General features: G+C 42.3%; 1 protein-coding gene across 1 annotated transcript in view; it reads right to left on the bottom strand.

Annotated features, from left to right (window-relative positions):
* The window catches only part of PDGFRB (platelet derived growth factor receptor beta), a 213,585-nt gene that overhangs the window by 30,245 nt on the left and 165,337 nt on the right, over positions 1–18,003 (bottom strand). The window contains exons 16-19 of the mRNA XM_085617731.1: positions 16,479–16,626; positions 13,655–13,818; positions 13,451–13,569; positions 9,569–9,691 (exon numbers count right to left, since the gene is read on the bottom strand). Coding sequence (XP_085473857.1) covers positions 9,569–9,691; positions 13,451–13,569; positions 13,655–13,818; positions 16,479–16,626 — 554 coding nt within the window. The remainder of the gene's footprint in view (positions 1–9,568; positions 9,692–13,450; positions 13,570–13,654; positions 13,819–16,478; positions 16,627–18,003) is intronic.

Below are 18,003 nucleotides of genomic sequence, written 5' to 3'. Positions count from 1 at the left end.
CCACCTTACATTGGATATAATGGCTAAGTCAAACTAAAAGCAGGCGTAAGGAAAGTAGCGATAACCAAGGTTAGCGCTACTTTTCTTATCGCTATGCCTGTTAGCGTGCCCATTGATAATTGGAGGAATGTCGGTTAGCGACTTTTCTCCAGTTATTTAGGGACGGAACGCCTACTTTGCATCTCATTAGAAAGGGAGCTAATGCAAGGATTCACGCGATAGCGTGACCTTGCTGATAAGGCGATAAAACTATTGCCGCTTTTCGTCCGAAAACGGACGCAAAAGCGGCGCTAATTTTATATCGCCTCCTTGATAATATGCCCCTTAGTTAATATGTGAATATGTATGAATTTTACAGAAGTGCATCAATTTGGAGTAGTCTGGGCGGGTAATGGTCGTGGAAGCCCTGCTTCTCACCTCACAAATTATACCCTACTACCCATGCACGCCCCCTTCGATCAGACCTAGGTTCCAGAGGATGGGGGTTGACAGAGCCTGGATATTAGTATCCTCTATAGATAATTTACAAACGCTCCTAAAACTCCTACAGGACATATCTGCCAGTGATTACCATACTTATATGAAGGTACGGTTCATTGTCACTTCATCAGACATGTGACCCTGGTGATTAATCCAAGGTGCGGGGTGGTACAAACAGCCCACTTTTTGCTAGCAACTTTAAACTGATGCGTCTTATTAAAAGGATACAGCTATTTGTCTGGCCTTGACCCTTGCATACACTGAGTGCTCAGATGAAACTGCTGTATGGCATCCCACCAAGGACTCTTATTTTTTGTGTGGTCCAGATTAGTGTGTTTTGTTGCAAGAGCTGTCCACAGTCAGCCATAAGCTGAGTTATGCAAGAGCTGCCAAAATAAAGGTCTGAGAAGGATTGTGTTTGGCTTGAAGTTCAGCTCTGAGTCCGGACAGATAGTTGTAAGACTGCCAGGAGTATTCTTGGAGTGAGAAGTGGGGGTGGGCAAGGATCCCATGGCCCTGGGCCATTTTGCCTGGTAGCGAAGGACAGAGAAAAAAGCTCAAATACGCTTTTGCACAGAGTAAAGAGTTGAAAGGACTACAGCTGATTTTTAGCCATTGTACTGAGCTTCTACGGCTGAGATACACAGCTTTACAAAAACTCGATTCTGGTGGGCAGAGCTTGACGGTGACTGAGATGGTGTCTTTCTTCTTAGGTTCCGGATGTCAGCTCTCGTCTTTTTTGGCCTGTTTACCCTGTTTGGGAATAATGGTCCCAGGAGTCATTGAATCCTGAGAGTAAGAACGGCAGATTATGAAGTCTGACTTTGACGAAGAAAAGCTCTTGAGATGCAGATTACATAGTTTATTGGTCTACTGTCTGACTGGCCCAAATGTGAAGGCCCACAGAACTGAAAGAATACTCTTCACAGCTGTTATTTGCCAGGGAACACTGGAAGAGTCGATGGTTGGGCAGGATGTGAGTGCATGATGAACAAAGTGCTGCAGTGAAACCTGTGCCATGGAGGCCCTTGCCTGCGCCAGGACATAGTGGAGTGGAGAAAGAGCCAGCAGAGCAAGGTTTTCCACATTCCTCAGGGATATGATCACAGATGTGAATTAACGGCAGCTCTCCGATGATGGAGGTCTGAAGCCCTGCACTACTAATTGTTGGAACTTTTAGAGCGATACAATGCTGGGCCTGTAACTCTCCTGCTGTGCTCTTCTAGACGACTTCTAAATTTACGAAAATTTAAGGTGGCCTTACTGCTCTGTGACCTAGGAATGAAGGTGACCAGATGGAAGAAGGATGCTGATGATGAGTTTTTCAAGCTCCACTCCTCGTATGTGAAAACAAGGCATTTGCCTTTGGTGATATGCCGATGGGGTGGAGATGGCTCTCGTGAATTTAGATGATGTGCTTGGGTAGGGAAATGTGGCGCCCACTTCAGTGTACTGGTACAAGGTAGACTGATGCTGAACTCGTCTCTGAAAGAACAAGAACATTTGAGCTTTGTGTCGTGGAAAGTGTGCTGCAGTTTGACACCAAAGTTGAAAACCACTAAGCACCCAAGTGAGTGCCCGAGGTATTCCTAAAATGTACTTCGTGGATGATCAATGGAGGGTATTACACTTAGTCTGGTTGGTCTGCAGAAAGATTCTAATTGCTCCCCACTGCTTTTATGGTATAGGATTCACAAAAGAAGGTCCAATACTGAGACTGACAGTGTATTGGGAGGGGTCAGTGAATTTTATATTCAGATCAGCCGAGCTGAAGAGCGTATCCTGCAAGAAGCAATCCGGTGAAAGAGGGTAACATATGCAGGTGCACTCGTTCTGTTGTTTCCTATCTTGCACCCAGATGCTTGAGTACGTAGAGGGCCCCGTTGGTAGTTAGGAAGAAACTGGTCTTAGTGGGTATTAACACTTTGCTTCAATACTCTAAAAAGCTTTTGCTTCATTACCCTAAAAACCTTTAGGTGGATCAACTGGGCAAGAAGTATATTTTTGTACATGCGGGTACAGATAGGGATTTTCTCTATAGCAGTGCTCCTTAACCTGTGGACCAGGGACCCCTAAGGGTCTGCAATGCCCACTCAGGGGGATGGCGAAGGTTGAGAAAAGTAAAATGGTAACAGCAGATTAATAAAGTGCATCTGAATAAAGACGCAAAATGTAAAATTTCAACTTTCAAAACGTTCTGTAAATGTGAAGGAATTTGGAATTGGAGGTTAATAATGAAGTTGGTATCCTCAGATTCATTTGTGTAAGCAGTTCAAGTTCATCAAACAGAGTATAGTAGAGACGATGGGTTGTCTCAATTACATTTATAAAAGCGCCTACCTTCCCATTAAAATTATAATTTTGATTTTTTTAATTTGTTTGTGAATTAAATAAAATAGTTCATCATTCCTGTACTTGTTTTATGAATGCTTGTTTCCACTTTTTTGTGTATTGTTTTGTGGTTCAAATCATCAAAATTGTTTAGGCTTGGATCCCAGGTTTCAATAACGATTCAGTGCGGGTCCCTGGATTCCAATAATGACTCAGAGGGGGGTCCTGGGATTCCAATAATGATTCAGTGGGGGTCCAATGAAGTCAAAAGGTTAGGAACCACTGCTCTATAGAGTAAAGGGGGAGGGTCCAAGTTCGGAGTGAAGACTTTGGATGTCTATCACTACACTTGTGGGATGCTTTATATTAATATGGACCATTGGCTAAGTCTCCTTCTCCCTTTAGGGTCCAACTGGATCACAGAGATTTATGCATTGTCTGCAAGATTTCTGAGAGGTCTTATATTGAAAGATTGCTACAACTGCCAAGAGATACTTTAATGTGTTTGTCTTTGTGGGCTCTACCAAGTTGGCTTGTTGTACATGTTTCACCCATTACCTTTAGCTGTTTCAATAAAATACATTTAAACTGAAGCATACTTTCTCTGATCAGTGTATCAGTGCAACTGGTAAATGAATACACTCACTGTATTAAGATAACATGAAATATAAACGTAGCATGATGGAGCAAGCTATATCAGGTGCAGATCTGCATTAACAGGTCATACTAGAAAGTCACATGACTAAGGGTAGTTGGCAGTTGGCCCTTGTGTATTCCTCCTAGACAGTATCACAATAGAGTGTAGGGGCAATCCTGGCTTGATGCGGGTGGAGCTTTCTCCTACCACACTAGCTCTTCAAAGACACTGGCCCAGCTCAGACACAAAGGACATCCCACAAGCCTATTGTGCCCCCAGACTGATTCAGAACAGGCCAGGGAGGGAGAAAATTCCAAAACCTCTCTACGTAGAAATCGCCAGAAGCTTCTCCCACTTCAAGGGGGTCACCAGGTATAAAAGTAGGACACTCAGACCCACTCTTCAGTACACTCCTGGACCTGTGGATACTACAGAGGAAGGTTGCGAGGCTCCCTTCTGCTTGAGGCTGCCCTGCTAGTTGAGAAGGAAGAATGTACCTGCACCCTTCATCAGAGCTGGAAGTGACTCCAAAGGTCAACTGACTGACCCGTGCTTAGCTATAGGGACACAACAATCTCCAGAGGACTCCCTACAACTGCCAGGTTGACCTGCTGCACTGGACCTGCAGATGGGCCTTCTTGAACTCTACTGGCCTCTGCTGGAGTGAGTTCCTGTTTCCCAAGAGGTGCATCACAGGTCCTGGACCCTTGGTGTGGCATCAGTTAAACCCCTCCTTCAACAAAAGGAGAAATTATGACATTTTGGGCGTTTTGTGACCAAAACAGGCCAGTTTGCAACAAGATCTTTCCACCCGTGCCGCACACCAACCAAAGCTGCAGTGAACTTGACTCTTTACGCTAGAGGCACTGCAAGCGACAACTGGCAACTCGAAATGTGCACTTCACGCTACAGCATGGACAGCCCTTGGTGACCACCAACACAAATCTCCAGCATTTACCATCCACAATGCACAACAGGATGTTTGTGTTACAGTGTTGACTGTCCGCGACGCCCAGCCTAATTTTTGGGCCTTCTCCATGGCAAATGAAACTCTTTGTGCTGGACTTTAGAAGGTAACTTTTTTAGCAGGACTAACCTTGTCCCTGTATCTGGCCTGTGCTCCATCGTAGTTGGTCTGAACTTTTGTTTTCACTCAGTCTTGCATGACCAGATAACCACAAATGGTGCTTTGTGCTTTTAGGTGCTATGCTTACTTTAAATATTTAAAATTGCATATCTCTGGTTCTTCAGATTGGATTTTCGTTGTTTTGGTGTTAAATATTTTATTAAATGTTACTCTATTTTTCTAAATTGGTGTGGGATTTTTCTTGTGTAGTGTTTTCACTGTATTACTGTTTGTATGCTGCATAAATGCTTTACTCATTGCGTCAAGTTAAGCCTGACTGCTTTTGTGCCAGGCTACCAGAGGGTCAAGCATAGTTAATTTGGTGACTTTTTGAGGCCCTCCCTGACAAGAAGTGTGGCTGTTGCTTGAGTGGGGGTTTCACCCCTCCTCAACCAACAACCCAATACTCACGGTGACGATTTGTGTAAGTTTTGTATAAAAGTATACAATCCATAGACTGCAGTGTAGTGGTCACTCATAGCATTACCTCAGTGCCCCTGCACCAGCTGCACTAATGATAGTAATGGCCAATAAAAAAAGCCCCATCCCTCTCTACCTTCCTCAGTGCATCTCCCTGAAGAAGTTGTGTCTGTCCATTTGTGAACGAAAGTATTAGCCTCCATATAACACCCTCTGGACACTATCCATGGATGAACAGCTAAAGAAGAAACAGGCCTTTTCACTAGGGTACCTGCTACCTGAAATAAATATAAACGTGTGCAATGTGTTAGTTACCAAATGTAAAGGCTGCTTGGAAGCAAGTATGAGCATTAATTTAGGGAGTCACTTGAAGATTCATGGTGACAAAGATCAATTTTTTGAGAGGTAATCTAAGGGTATTGAATTTTGGAAAGCATCCTTTGACGGACTTCTAAAATGTCTGCACTAGGTGCAATGTGATTACCTACAGGTAAATGGTATTCTTTGAAAGCATTTGTTTTATTTTAAACACTAAATGTTTGTAGCAGCCTATCTTATACTTAGGTCCACTGGAATTTTGCAATTTTGCGATTTTGCGACTGCAGTATTTTCCGCATAATTATGCATTTTTCACATTTGCAACATAATCCATCATCTGCTGAATATTCTGCTGATTTTAACAATAAAGGGTTGTTTCTAATGGATCTAAAGTTTCTAAAAATGCAGTGACACATGTTGTCATGTACTGGGAGTCCCATTGCTAAGGTTGAATGGTCACCTTTCCAGTGCTTTTGCTGTATTTGGGTGTTTAAACTGAAACTAATGAGGTGACACCTTTGCCAGTGTTAGCATGTGTAAAACTGACAAACTAATCGAGTAATACTATCACAAATGTGCTGCATAATGCTGCATATTTTGCCTTATGTTGCCCCATAATTTAGTCAAGCCTGCAAAATAATTTGGTACGCCCGTGCCGCATAATTCCAGTAGGCCTGTGTATACTGTGTGTAGTATATTTTTAAATAATGACTTGCATATTGACAGTGCTTTTGTTACAGGCTGGGATATCATAGCACTATAAATGCGCTGCACCAACCAGGATTCAATTGTGTGACTCTCTGATCTCACAAACAGACATCTGCAGTGATCACATTAACCAACTGAGGTTTCATAATATGAAGACAGTGTTCCCAACAATTAGTTTAATTTGCATGTATTTTTTATTTAAGTTATGTGCATTATTTTATATGCAGTTGGCTAACGATGGGAAAACAACTACTTACAGAAAATGTTGTTCTTTTTAGCCACCTAGCCGTGTCTTTGACCCCGCCACCACAGCGCTCAGAATCACAGTTTCCATTCTTTTTATACACTTTAACCCCTGGATGTAAATGAAGACAGCCTTTAAAGTTTAAATTCGCTAATGTAGCAAAGTATCACTTCCAGGCCACCTTCATTTACAAGAATTTACAAAGGCATTTGCGCAATACTAGGCACACAGCCATGAACCCAGGAGGGCATGCCCACAGTTCTAAGACCCCTGATTTAGAGTGAAAGTGGCTTCTCACCTTCATCCTTAGCTATGAGGTGAGTGACAGTGGAGGCAGCATGACTCCAGGCCAGAGGCACAGGCTTTTATTTTTACTGACTATGGCCGTCCATTTCCATATCTGAGGCCCCATGACTTTCCAGTCCACAGGGCAATGGCACTCAGGATAATGATCAAAAGGTAAGCCTTCATGATGAATGATGCCATAACCCGGATGTCACCTAGCTGCGGAAAAAGAGCCAGCCTGCTTACTGTTAGGTTATTTACTCCACTGTTTGTTTCAGCCAAGTGTCTCTCATTTGCTTAGTAATCTCTAAACCTCACAGTGAGGCAGCAAAAGTAGTAATATATATCAGTTTAATCAGAGATGTGTGTCATCTGGCAGGGCTACCACTGAACCTAGTCAATTGTAGGTCATCTGGAGACGGAGATGGCCCTGCCCAGCATTCCTTTGAGCAAAACCTCTGCTGGCCATTACTCTTTTTGGGTAGGGACAGGCCTTGATTCCTGGTACCCTTTCTGCTGTTACCTATGGGAAGATGAGCTGGAGTGACCCACAAGCAAAGGATCTGTCTCGCTGCTTGAAGATCAGTTCAAGATCAAGCTAATTAACGATTCTTTTTATTAACCAAAGGGAAAAAAACACAAATGCTTCAGAAAACATTACAGTATACATAGAGTGAGTTTGGTGTGTATGGGTACAAAATATTACCACAATTCAACCCTCCCACTAGCCCACCCACCCGACCAGTCTGACATAGGTCGCAATCATTCAACATTAATCTCTAACATGCCTGTAGCCCATTATTAAACTGGGAACTGTCTGGTTCTGTAACCCACCCAGGCCCCCCATATCTTCCCCCATTTGTGTGGGCATCCCCTACTCTGATATACAGCCTGTTCAGCCTGTTGGCACCAATCTAAATAAATTTCCCACGACTCCGCCATTGGGACTGTACTGGTGCCCCATGCATGGGCGATGTTGCATTTTGCCACCACTCCTGCCAGGGCGAGACACGTTGTGGCCCATTTGGGCCATACAATTTCGCTTGTCACCCCCAGGATATGCCATCTCACTTCTAGTGGGACCTGCTTCCCCCTACCGATGTCATCACTCTGGCCACGCCCGCCCAGAAATTCTGAATCTTGGGGCAGGCCCACAGCATGTGGAAGAAAGTTCCTGTCTCGCCACAACCCCTAATACACAGCACCGACGCACAATGGCCCATTTGGCACAGTACAGTCCTCAAGGCGTATGACCTGTGTAGGATGTGAAGTTGAATCAACCTAAATCTCGCTCGTACCGCTATCTCTCTGGGTCTCTGTAGGGCCTCTCTCCAGTCATCGTCCTCCAGGAGACCCACATCTGATTTCCAGTCCGCCCGCAAGGGTCCCAGAAAGTCAGGTGTATTGTTGATTATCTTTTTGTAGGTGAGGGATATTGCCCTATCTACCATTTGGTCAAGGAGGAGTCTGTCTTCAAGTGGTGTATACTCAGGTATGGAGTCCCCTTCCTTCAGGTGGCAGTGAAGTGCGTGTCTCAATTGTAGGTATCGGAAGTGTTCAGTCATACGCATTTGGAACTCTGTCTTAAGAACATCAAATGTAATCATTTTCCCCTTTATCCAAACGTCCGCCAGAAGGCCAATGCCTATGTTACTCCACCTATAGAAACCCTTCAGATGCCTCACCTCTCTCAAAAATTCTCCCTCCCAGAGTGGCGTTTGTTCAGTGAAGATCAAGCTAATTAGAGCTCTGTAACAGGGATGAGTCAAGGTAGCAAGACCGCCTAGGAGCCTCAGTATCACTCCTGCCCAGGTGGCCTGGAGGAAAACAATCACATGCAAGAACTGTCTAGATCATGGAGCTGCAGAGATTCTTTCAAGGACCATCATTGGTGAGATTGCACCATCCCTACCTCACCTGACACCCATAAGCTGCTTATTAATCTGCTCCAGTTCCTGAAGAACCTAGCGGCTCTGTGCCTTCACACCACCACCAGTATGGGGCCTCGTCCTGCGGGCTGGAGCCGACTGTCCTGAAGATATCATAAGAACGATATCATAATTTATAGTTGTGGTTGGAACCAAACCCTAAATTATAGTTATGAATGTGAACTGTGAAGCCTTGAGGTCAAATGGGAGTCGCTGGTCCCATGGGTGCCCATCCATGAGAAAATGTTGACCAGGCTTTGTGAGTTGAGCTATAGATCCTAAGGATAGACCCTAGCAAGGGACTCAAGGTGAGTGCTGAACCTCTAATCCTTGTTCTCTCTTTGCAAATAGTGAACATCAGTTGGGGCCTTAAGTAGTGTTAAAAACAGTTTTAAAAGTGCCCTCCCAGGATTTTGATAGCCTGATTGTGTTCACCATGGATTTAACCACAAAGACTCTGAAACAGACCTACATGGACCCATTTACTACATTGGGAGTGTCCTGTGTTCTTTTGAGGGAGTGTTTAGGGTTTAGGATTTTTCAATTTTTCAATTTTTTCCATTTACAATTGGATAATTAGCAGCCAGGGCCAGGGACACAGAGTTGCCGATTTGTATCCAGAGCCAGGAGTCACTGAAAAAGAAACCAGAAAAAGCATATACATCCACGTTACTGTCTGTGGTTTTCCCTTTGCTCTGTGAGCAGTTTAGAAATTAGAGAGTCCTCACTAGGCAAACAGATATTTAGTCTATCCAGTATCACCCCCACTTTGATCGTTTAGTTTTGGCCCCTCACATCCACTAAGGATGGGAGCCTTGCAAAGTTTAACTGCAAAAGCAAATTTAGGACATTTCATGAAATGCTATGGGCTGTGGTCCATCAAGGGTCCCTACTTTTCCATAAAATGCCTTCCAGAGCCAGAGTTATCTTTTGTCTGTACTTTAGAAGAAACTCTGAAAATACGGGGCTTAAATGGTAGTGCAGTGAAGATGTAGTGTTCATCCTTTCTGTGCCAATGAAAATTAAAGGAACAGTACTGGAGGTAACTGGGCTGATGAGCTGAAGATAACAGAAAGATCATTAACACTTACGCTGCCCTTTGAAATGTAGTTGGAGTCCCTCATGATGTCTCTTGCCAGGCCAAAATCACAAATCTTCACCAGTTTTCCATCACAAATCAAGACATTCCTTGCAGCCAGGTCCCGGTGAACGCACTACAAAATGAAGAGCAAGCATTAGTGAACCATTCGAAGTATTGTGCATGCCATTCATTGCTGTTCACTACCCTGACATTCACATCATGGGCACAACCTAAAGGCTACCTGCTTGCCAGCCACATCCCCCCTGTCAGCCCCTCATGGTACTCCATCTGCCAATCATGTCACAACTTTTATTAATTATATCACTTCTTACGCGTGTCACGTTCTAAGACCGCAGAGAGCTTGGGGAAGCTCCCCCGCTAATCAAGTCTTCGTTCCCTTGATCACACCACGAAGGACCCCCAGGTTTCTACCTGCAGATCTACCCTTGTTGTCCAGAACCACATTCTTTAAGCAGATGCAGAAATACTGATTTCAGATGAGGACATCATGTTCCACATGCAGGCACTAGAATAGTCTGTGGGGTGCTTGCATGCTGTGAACAGCAGGCCCTGTAAGCAGTGTCCTTGTGGACTAACTCGCATGTGGTAATACACTAAAATATTCTGACCATCTGCATCTGGTTCCCCTGAAAGACTGTGTTGGAGTCATTTGCCCATGACTCTGAAAGGTCAGTGGGGCTGGAACAGTCCGTTACATCTTTCAGTCACATCTTACCGACTCTGCCCCAGCCATACCAGACTTTCAGAGCAACTAGAATTTTGGGAAACACTCTCGTTTCCCATAAAATATATGCAGTCTTGATAATTGGAGAAAATACTTTATTTTTCAAGAGTACTGCATGCCAATGTAATGATGTCACAGTCTGGCATGCCAGACTTCTTACCCTAGTCAGCTTAAGAGTGTGGGATATGTGTGGCTGGTGCCTGGATATGACATGGATCAGTTGGCATGTTCTACCAGTTGGCCATTAACTAGCTCTGGTTTACCACATTCTCTTATGTTTTACAGAGCAAACACTTCCTTTCCCTGGCCAGGGGATTGCTCGAGACTTAATGGATGCTTTACTACATTCATTTAATGTCTGTGTCAAATCAATATGAAGAATTCCACTAATTTACACCCCGCTGACACGCGCCAATAGATGACTGGCTGGAAGGGCCAATTAGGAGGCAAGGGGCAGTGAATGACCATGTCCCTGGGGGGTCTCCTTGACTGAGCAGTCAAGTTCTGTAGTAATTAAGAGTAGCTTCCATCAATCCTGGGTAGTCTCTAATGAGCACAAATTGCTGTATTCAACAATTCAATTATCCAGTCTGTCACTGGAGCATTAATTACACCAGCAGTAGCGATTATCCGCTCACTGAATGCCATGGAACTCGTGTTTCAGGTGCATTTCTGGCCGTTTGCTATTAGTAGATGTGGCAGCATTTCTCGGGCAGTCCATCGCGGGATTATCTTGCTTCATTCAAGTAAAGCACAGTCAGACATCTTTTCTTCACAAGTGGTTTCAAAATTGCACTGTAATCTGGGACAGAGCCCTCCATCATCTTCCACTGTGTATTCATTTTAATTATATTAGTGTCTTATTTAGCGCCAACATGCCACCATGCTGTCCCTAGTGGGATCTGTTTTCAGTAAGGAACCTCAGTCTCACCATAATAGGGGAATCAGGGCAGAGTCCAACTCTGTACCACAAGTGAAATCGGGTGGAAACCCTTTACCCACACAATTTAGTCAGGGATAATTACCAGTGTACATGGAGATTCCCCTTCCTAAGGTTATACATAACCAATTCTGGACTTTTCTTTTCACAAACCAATGTTTTCAGGTGAGCTGCATCACTTGCTTCAAATTAACCAAGATCACAACTTTGGGAAAGCGTTGATTTCCGAAATGGAATCCCAGGACTAGAGAAGAGGTTTCGACCCCTCCTAGCGGTCTCAGGAGAGACCGCTCGCCTCATCTTTCCGTCTGTGAAATTTCTGCTGCAAACAGGGCATAATCACGCAACGTGGTCTAAAAGCTTAATTCTGGGACTTTTGCGAAACAAGCATAATGCAAAATTACCAAAGTTCTGTAATATTATGTCGGCATAACAGAAATTTTGCCTGGGCCTAACCCTAACCCCAGAAACATATCACATTTTTTAAGGAGAAGGGGACAAATTGGCACTTGGCATCTATTGTGGCACAGGCCGCATGATAAATAACATATTTATGTTCAGAACATGACATGATTATCTCCACCATTGACCGACCTCCCCTTGACACAAACATTGTACTAGAGATTGTTCTGACTATAACAATACTGTACTTTATTCACAATAATACTGCATGATACTTATATCGTCCCTTAAAAATGAACACACTTACGTATAAATGTAAGCACGCTGAAGTGGCCTTACACATGTGTAGTGCTGCACATAACATCTCAAATAAATGAATGCATATTCTACTGAAATGAGTATATTGTGCACCATTGCCTTATAAATACAATATGGACATAGAACCCACCTTCTTTCCCATAGAGCCCTTTCATTCAAGGACTATAACAAGAACCTGGTATTCCATTCCCAGACCTGCCCCAAAGGAGGATCTCTCACCCCTGCTAGAACAGGGATACTAATAGTACGGCCTGTGGGCCGCATGCGGCCCTACCCTGACCTTTAATTGTGCCCCACTGGTGAACAGCAGCACTGGGCTGTTGTTCACTTGACAGAGCAGGGGAATTCAGAAAGCTGTGAAACAAACAGGCATACTTTATTTACATGTTAACTAAAGTAAGGGTAAAGAAGAAAAGAAGGTGTTCAAGGCAACTTATCTTTAGGAACACCTTTAGTTTTAAAGACTTCTTGCACTAAACATGTAAAAACATGATAAGTTCTCTGCAAACTTCAAATAAGTGTGTTTTATGAACATGCATGAGCATTTTACCTTAGTAGATCCGATTGTATCACTGCATTGAGAGGCATTTATTAGCAGTGATAGTTTTCAAACACGATCTTGGAAGCATTCATGCCTCCCCCATTCTGAAAACAACGCCATCAGAGAACCAAGAGGCAAGGCATTTGTCAGGTGCACCGTGTGTGCAGCCTTGGTTATATAATTGGAACATTATAGTTTATTAAATAAAACACAAGAGAATATTTTGTACAGCACACATTCAAAACTCGTATATTTTAACGGTGAAATTAACCTATTGCCTAGGATCACACAATTTCATGAAGTGGACTGATACCAGATTTTCTGTTTTCACATTTTGTAATTCAGACACCAGATGAGCCTCTCTTTCCCTTTCACATTTTACATTAGAAGTTAATGTGTTAGAGCGTATGTAATGTGTCTCTTTTGTAATGTTTGAATAATAGGCTGTGATTATGAGGGTCTCAGAGGGGCGCATTCAGTATTGCACTTATTAAAATCTGACAATGCCAGGTTTGGAATTTATCAGTTGCGAGCAGGTATCAGATGGTGTATGGGGAAGTGGAGGAAGAATGGATGCGACCAAATAGGGTCACAGCAATAAAAACAAAACAGAAGGGAAGGGAAGTAGAAGAAAAATGGGGAAATGGGTATGGGAAGGCATAGGAAGAAACCTTACGGAAAAAAACAAAAAGGATAGTTCAATGAAGGGGTGCTGTTTAATAGTAAAGAAAGGCAAGAAACAGGGTGCAGCAACCTCACAACTGGGAAAACAAGCATGTTTGACAAAGAAGGGATCCACCAGGAGCGGTTGATCATTGGTAAAAAGTATGAGGAACCCATTTGGACAGAAAGTCACTAGAACCAATTCCACCAGGTTTGTTCTCCAAATTTACATACAAACAATTCCTGTGACGTGAAACATAAAATGGTAACAGTGTGCACTTACATTTTTGGAAGCGAGGAACTCCATTCCATTGGCTACCTGGTAGCTGAACCCAACAAGGTCCCAGAAGCTCAGGATGGGGGATTCGTTGATCAGGAGGGTATTATCGGTCCTCTCAGGAGCTGCAAAGTTCAAAAGGGATTTAATGAGAGACTAAGATATTGACACAGGCAAAGAGGGCATCCGAGTCATTCATGCACACGTTACCCGATGGTGAGTAGCTGTCCAGCTCGTATGTTGTGCCGTAGTTGGAGGGTTCAATGTCAGCATACTTTATCTCTCCCTTCATATTAATCATGGGGACATAGTTCAGGTCATCTTTGCACATGTCCATGTAGCCACCATCGCTTTCCACAGAGACCGAGTTCAGGCTGCAATAGAAGCATGATGGCATTAGCATTCTGCACAAGACATGGCAAGCACAATACAGACCACCGCAATAGAAGGATGGATGGCTGACCGCGGAAGTGCGACGAAGGTGCCACCTGATAACTAACTTGTGATTTCTGGAACCAGGAATCTTGATTTGGGTGCGTGAGGAGCATGAGTGCATCGCTGAGCACTGTGCTCACAGCTGTCATGCCATAACTGGAACGCCTTAGAAAAGGGTGCGCCCCATTATTAAGAGCTATAGGAAAATCTGAATATTAAAATGTTCTGAATCTGTCAAAAGTGTGTTTATTTGCATAATTTTAGTCCAAACAGACACTACTGTCATGCGAACCAGTTTCTTTTACACTATTTGGCATCAATTATGTTGTTTTCTTTTGTTTTTGATTGTATTGCATAAGAATAGCACCATTTTTTCACTTCTCTTAAAACCTGCACGTCTGAACTGCTCAACTTGCATTCTTCTGAAGAACACTTCCTCTTAGGGTTACTCAAGCTTAGGCCTCACAGCCATGAGCATTTTAGGAAGTGTTCTTTTGTATTTTTCCTATTTTTAACAAGCTTTTAAGGCGTGTATCTTGTCTTATCAGCAGGTGGCCAAATCTGAAGGCTTCCATTTGTTGGGGATGGGACTTTTAGAAACTTGGGCATTAAGGACCATTCTAGATGCTGGAATCAACAGATTGTGGTTACCCTGCATATCTACCTCTGCATAGAGGATGGACCGGGTAAGGTATTAGGAGACAGATACTTCTACTTTAGCAGAGAATGTATCTGTGCAAAAGAAATATCTATTTTTAAGGCTGATAGGCAAGTTGTTGACATTTATTTGTTGCCTAGTCACTTCTTACCCTTTTCCACTGGATCTCAAGCATGTCACGATTTTTACTGACACTGTTACAAAGAAAATGTTCGCCCACGTAATATAGGTTCTCCCTTTCTGATGTCAATATTTACCTTAATGTCTCCAATGCTAACTCTTTTCCAGGTCTCGTGATTTTAAATCATGTATCACTTTCGTCATTGTACTCTGACTCTTCCCAGGCTATCTTTATCTTTCTGAAAGATGAGGCCATTTAAAAACTGTGCACTACTGGAGCTGAGGGTTCCAGCAGTGGTCACGGTACTCCAGGTCAGGCCTCATCAGTCATGAGTACAATGACAACACAGTATCCCTTTTCTGCTGCTTAGAATTGTTTCTATGCATTCCACCCCGTCTCTTCCTCTCCTAATGGCCTTGCAAGTCTAGTAAGTTTCACCACACAAATTTGTGCACAGATGTGCACCATACAAGCACCAAAACTATTCAGAAAGCCAAGCTCCTGACTCACAAAATCAGGATGTATGAATTTTTTTGTGGGGAAATGACTTGAAAATGCACACTAAGTGCAGATTTTTCACAAGTGAATGTCTTAGATGTGAGCACTTTGAGTGGAGTTATCATCCACAAGGTAGCGACAGTTACTCACAATTTCATTAACCTTCCTGCTCTCAGTGGGCTTGTAAACCTACCTCTAAAAAAAGTAGTTGCAAGTGGTGTAAAAAAAGTTGGGAAGTACCTAAAAACAACAATTATTGAAGGGATGTGAGGAATAGATTTATTCACACAAAAAAATGTTTTCGAGGTGAAGAAACATATTGCAGATTAATGTTTTTTCTAATTTTATGACCGGAGAAAAAGACTTAAAAGAAACAAAAGGAAATCTATTAAAACAAATTGATTTTCCTACTGAATCCCTAGGAATTTTATAAATCAAGACACAGTCAAAAATACTTACAGCTGTAAGCTATATATCTTTCATTTATTACTTTTATGTGCATCAGGTCTTTTAAACTCATCAAATGTAGTAACTCAATGATTCCCTTTAGGGATGGCCACTAGAAAATTAAGGAGGGGTTTAGCATTCTCTTTCTTATTTGTGATCTGGAAATACCGTTCACTGTGACTAGTCCAATAAATCACTGTATAAGTGCCCCTTTGCACCCCATGAAGGAAGCTTTAACACTACCATGGTGATATCCTTCTGAATAGCTTTCAGTATTGCAGATGATTCATAGCAAATGATTTCTGGATGATACACCACCCCTGATGTCCAGTCATACTAAATTTAATTTACAAAGTAACGCTGTGTTCTCTGTCGCAGCATGCTTTACAACAAGGGAACATGCTAAGTGTGTAACAGATGCAAGGTTTAAAAAAAATAATTGAAAGAGGATTTTTCAAACATTTTTCTAAAATAAGATAAGAGTTGAGCTCTGCCCAACTGCATATATGCTGGGATAGTTTAGGCAAACATACTACCGAATAGAAAACCATGTTAGGTTAATAGTAAAATGCCAAATTTAGCCCCATGTTGTAAACTCATCACATCAGTGTCTACCACTGCCATCAGTACCCCATCCATGTAAAGTGACAGAAGAGTCCGTAGGAGAGCTGTGGCGCTGGGAGAGGTGTGGCACAGCAGCCAGAGCAGCTGACTCTGTACCGCGGGGCTCATGGTTTGATCCCGGTGTGGGCGGCAGCTCAGCATCATGTGACTCTGGGCAATAGCTCACTGAATCTTCCTACGGCCACCAGCACCTTGAAACCTTAAGGGGTGATATGTTCGCACTTTACAAATATGGATTATTATTATTATACCTCTGCACTTGGCCACCACTCGAGTCACTGACTCCAGTATCTGTTCGTCCCTTTTCCATGCAATGGTGCAGGAAGCTGTGCTTGTTTCGGTGTAGATAGTCCACGAGGTCCCCGTAGCGACAATATTCTGTAATAATGTAGATGGGACCTAAAGAAGCGGAGAAATAACAGAGTGAAGCACATCCGTCGCTGAAGGAGGTCCAGTCTACCTCATTCAAAAATGCTAAATCAAACACCGGAAGCATGAGATGGGCAAGAAAGCAGAAGACAAAACTGTAATTGTATCATACAGATTTTTTTATACTTATCAATTTAGTAAACTGAGACTAGTACTGGAATATGGATAACATAATAAGACTTGTTTTATGTGATCTTATTCTATGAAAGAGTAAAACGTATGTAAGGTTAAAGTCTTAATGTTTGGAGAATCCGAGGTTTAATAAAAAAGAAGATATACCTATATGAATAACTCCTTAACTGCTGGCATTATCTTGCACACAATTTAAAGAGAAATATTAAGAAAATATGACCCAACCATTGACATAAAAAGTATAGCTCAGAACAATTTTGTAATACTTTTGTAACAATGTATTCCAAAGTGTGTGTAATTGTTTGAAGGATTGGTCTATTAGGCCATATACAATATTTAAAGAGACTCTACTGGTATGTTGATGCATATTTATTTTCAAACCATAAAAGTACAGGTTCCTGCTTCCGGAATGTGTTTTTTCAGGATATAGCAGTTCTGCAAATTATACATCTTTAAACCCTCCCTAGACCCAGATATTGATCCTCAAATCAATTTCAATGATGCCAAAAACCTCTGATTGATAACTGCAATTTGCATTGCTTTTTATTGCATTTCCCGCCTAAACTGTGAAGCAAAACGCCCAAGCTTCAAATTAAATCTAGTCATAACAGTAATCTAATCAGGCACTTTGTACTTATTCCATTGGAAGACACGTTTGCTTATTTATTTTTATTGAACATTATTTAATATAACTTTACCTTCCTCTTTTACAAAAGAAAGCCACATCTTTTCAGCATTGACAGACTTACCTGGGATATAATTAGGGAAGGTAAAAGAGAGATTTTAGCTATCAAAATATTAATCTGGAGCACAGAAAACGTCTAGTAACTGGGTTACCAAGCATTTTTTCCCTATGGAGCATGATAACATTTTTTGGTTACTATCTCACAGCTCTCTGTAATTATCAGGAATTCATTCTGCAGCTATTTGCTGTTTGTAAAGACTTATGATAATGACCAGAAACCATGTTCCATTCAGCTATTTCCAAAAATCTCTGAATATACTCCAAATATTATGGAAATGGCTGTCAGGAGAGGAATATTTTAAAGTCCTGTTCTGCTTCGGGACCTGAGCATTACAGTCCAGAGTTATATTTATTTTTTCTAGCTATACAAGTAATATTAAGTTGCAGAATTCAAATTCACATAAATCCTTTATTTCAGATATGCGCCAGTGGGTTTCTGTGGTAAATGGTATTGAATCCCCGAAACTTAG

Source organism: Triturus cristatus, chromosome 7 (assembly GCF_964204655.1).
Source record: "Triturus cristatus chromosome 7, aTriCri1.1, whole genome shotgun sequence".
Classification (NCBI taxonomy): Eukaryota; Metazoa; Chordata; class Amphibia; order Caudata; family Salamandridae; genus Triturus; species Triturus cristatus.
Note: the sequence above shows the minus strand (reverse complement) of the source record. Positions and strands in the feature narration are given on the sequence as shown.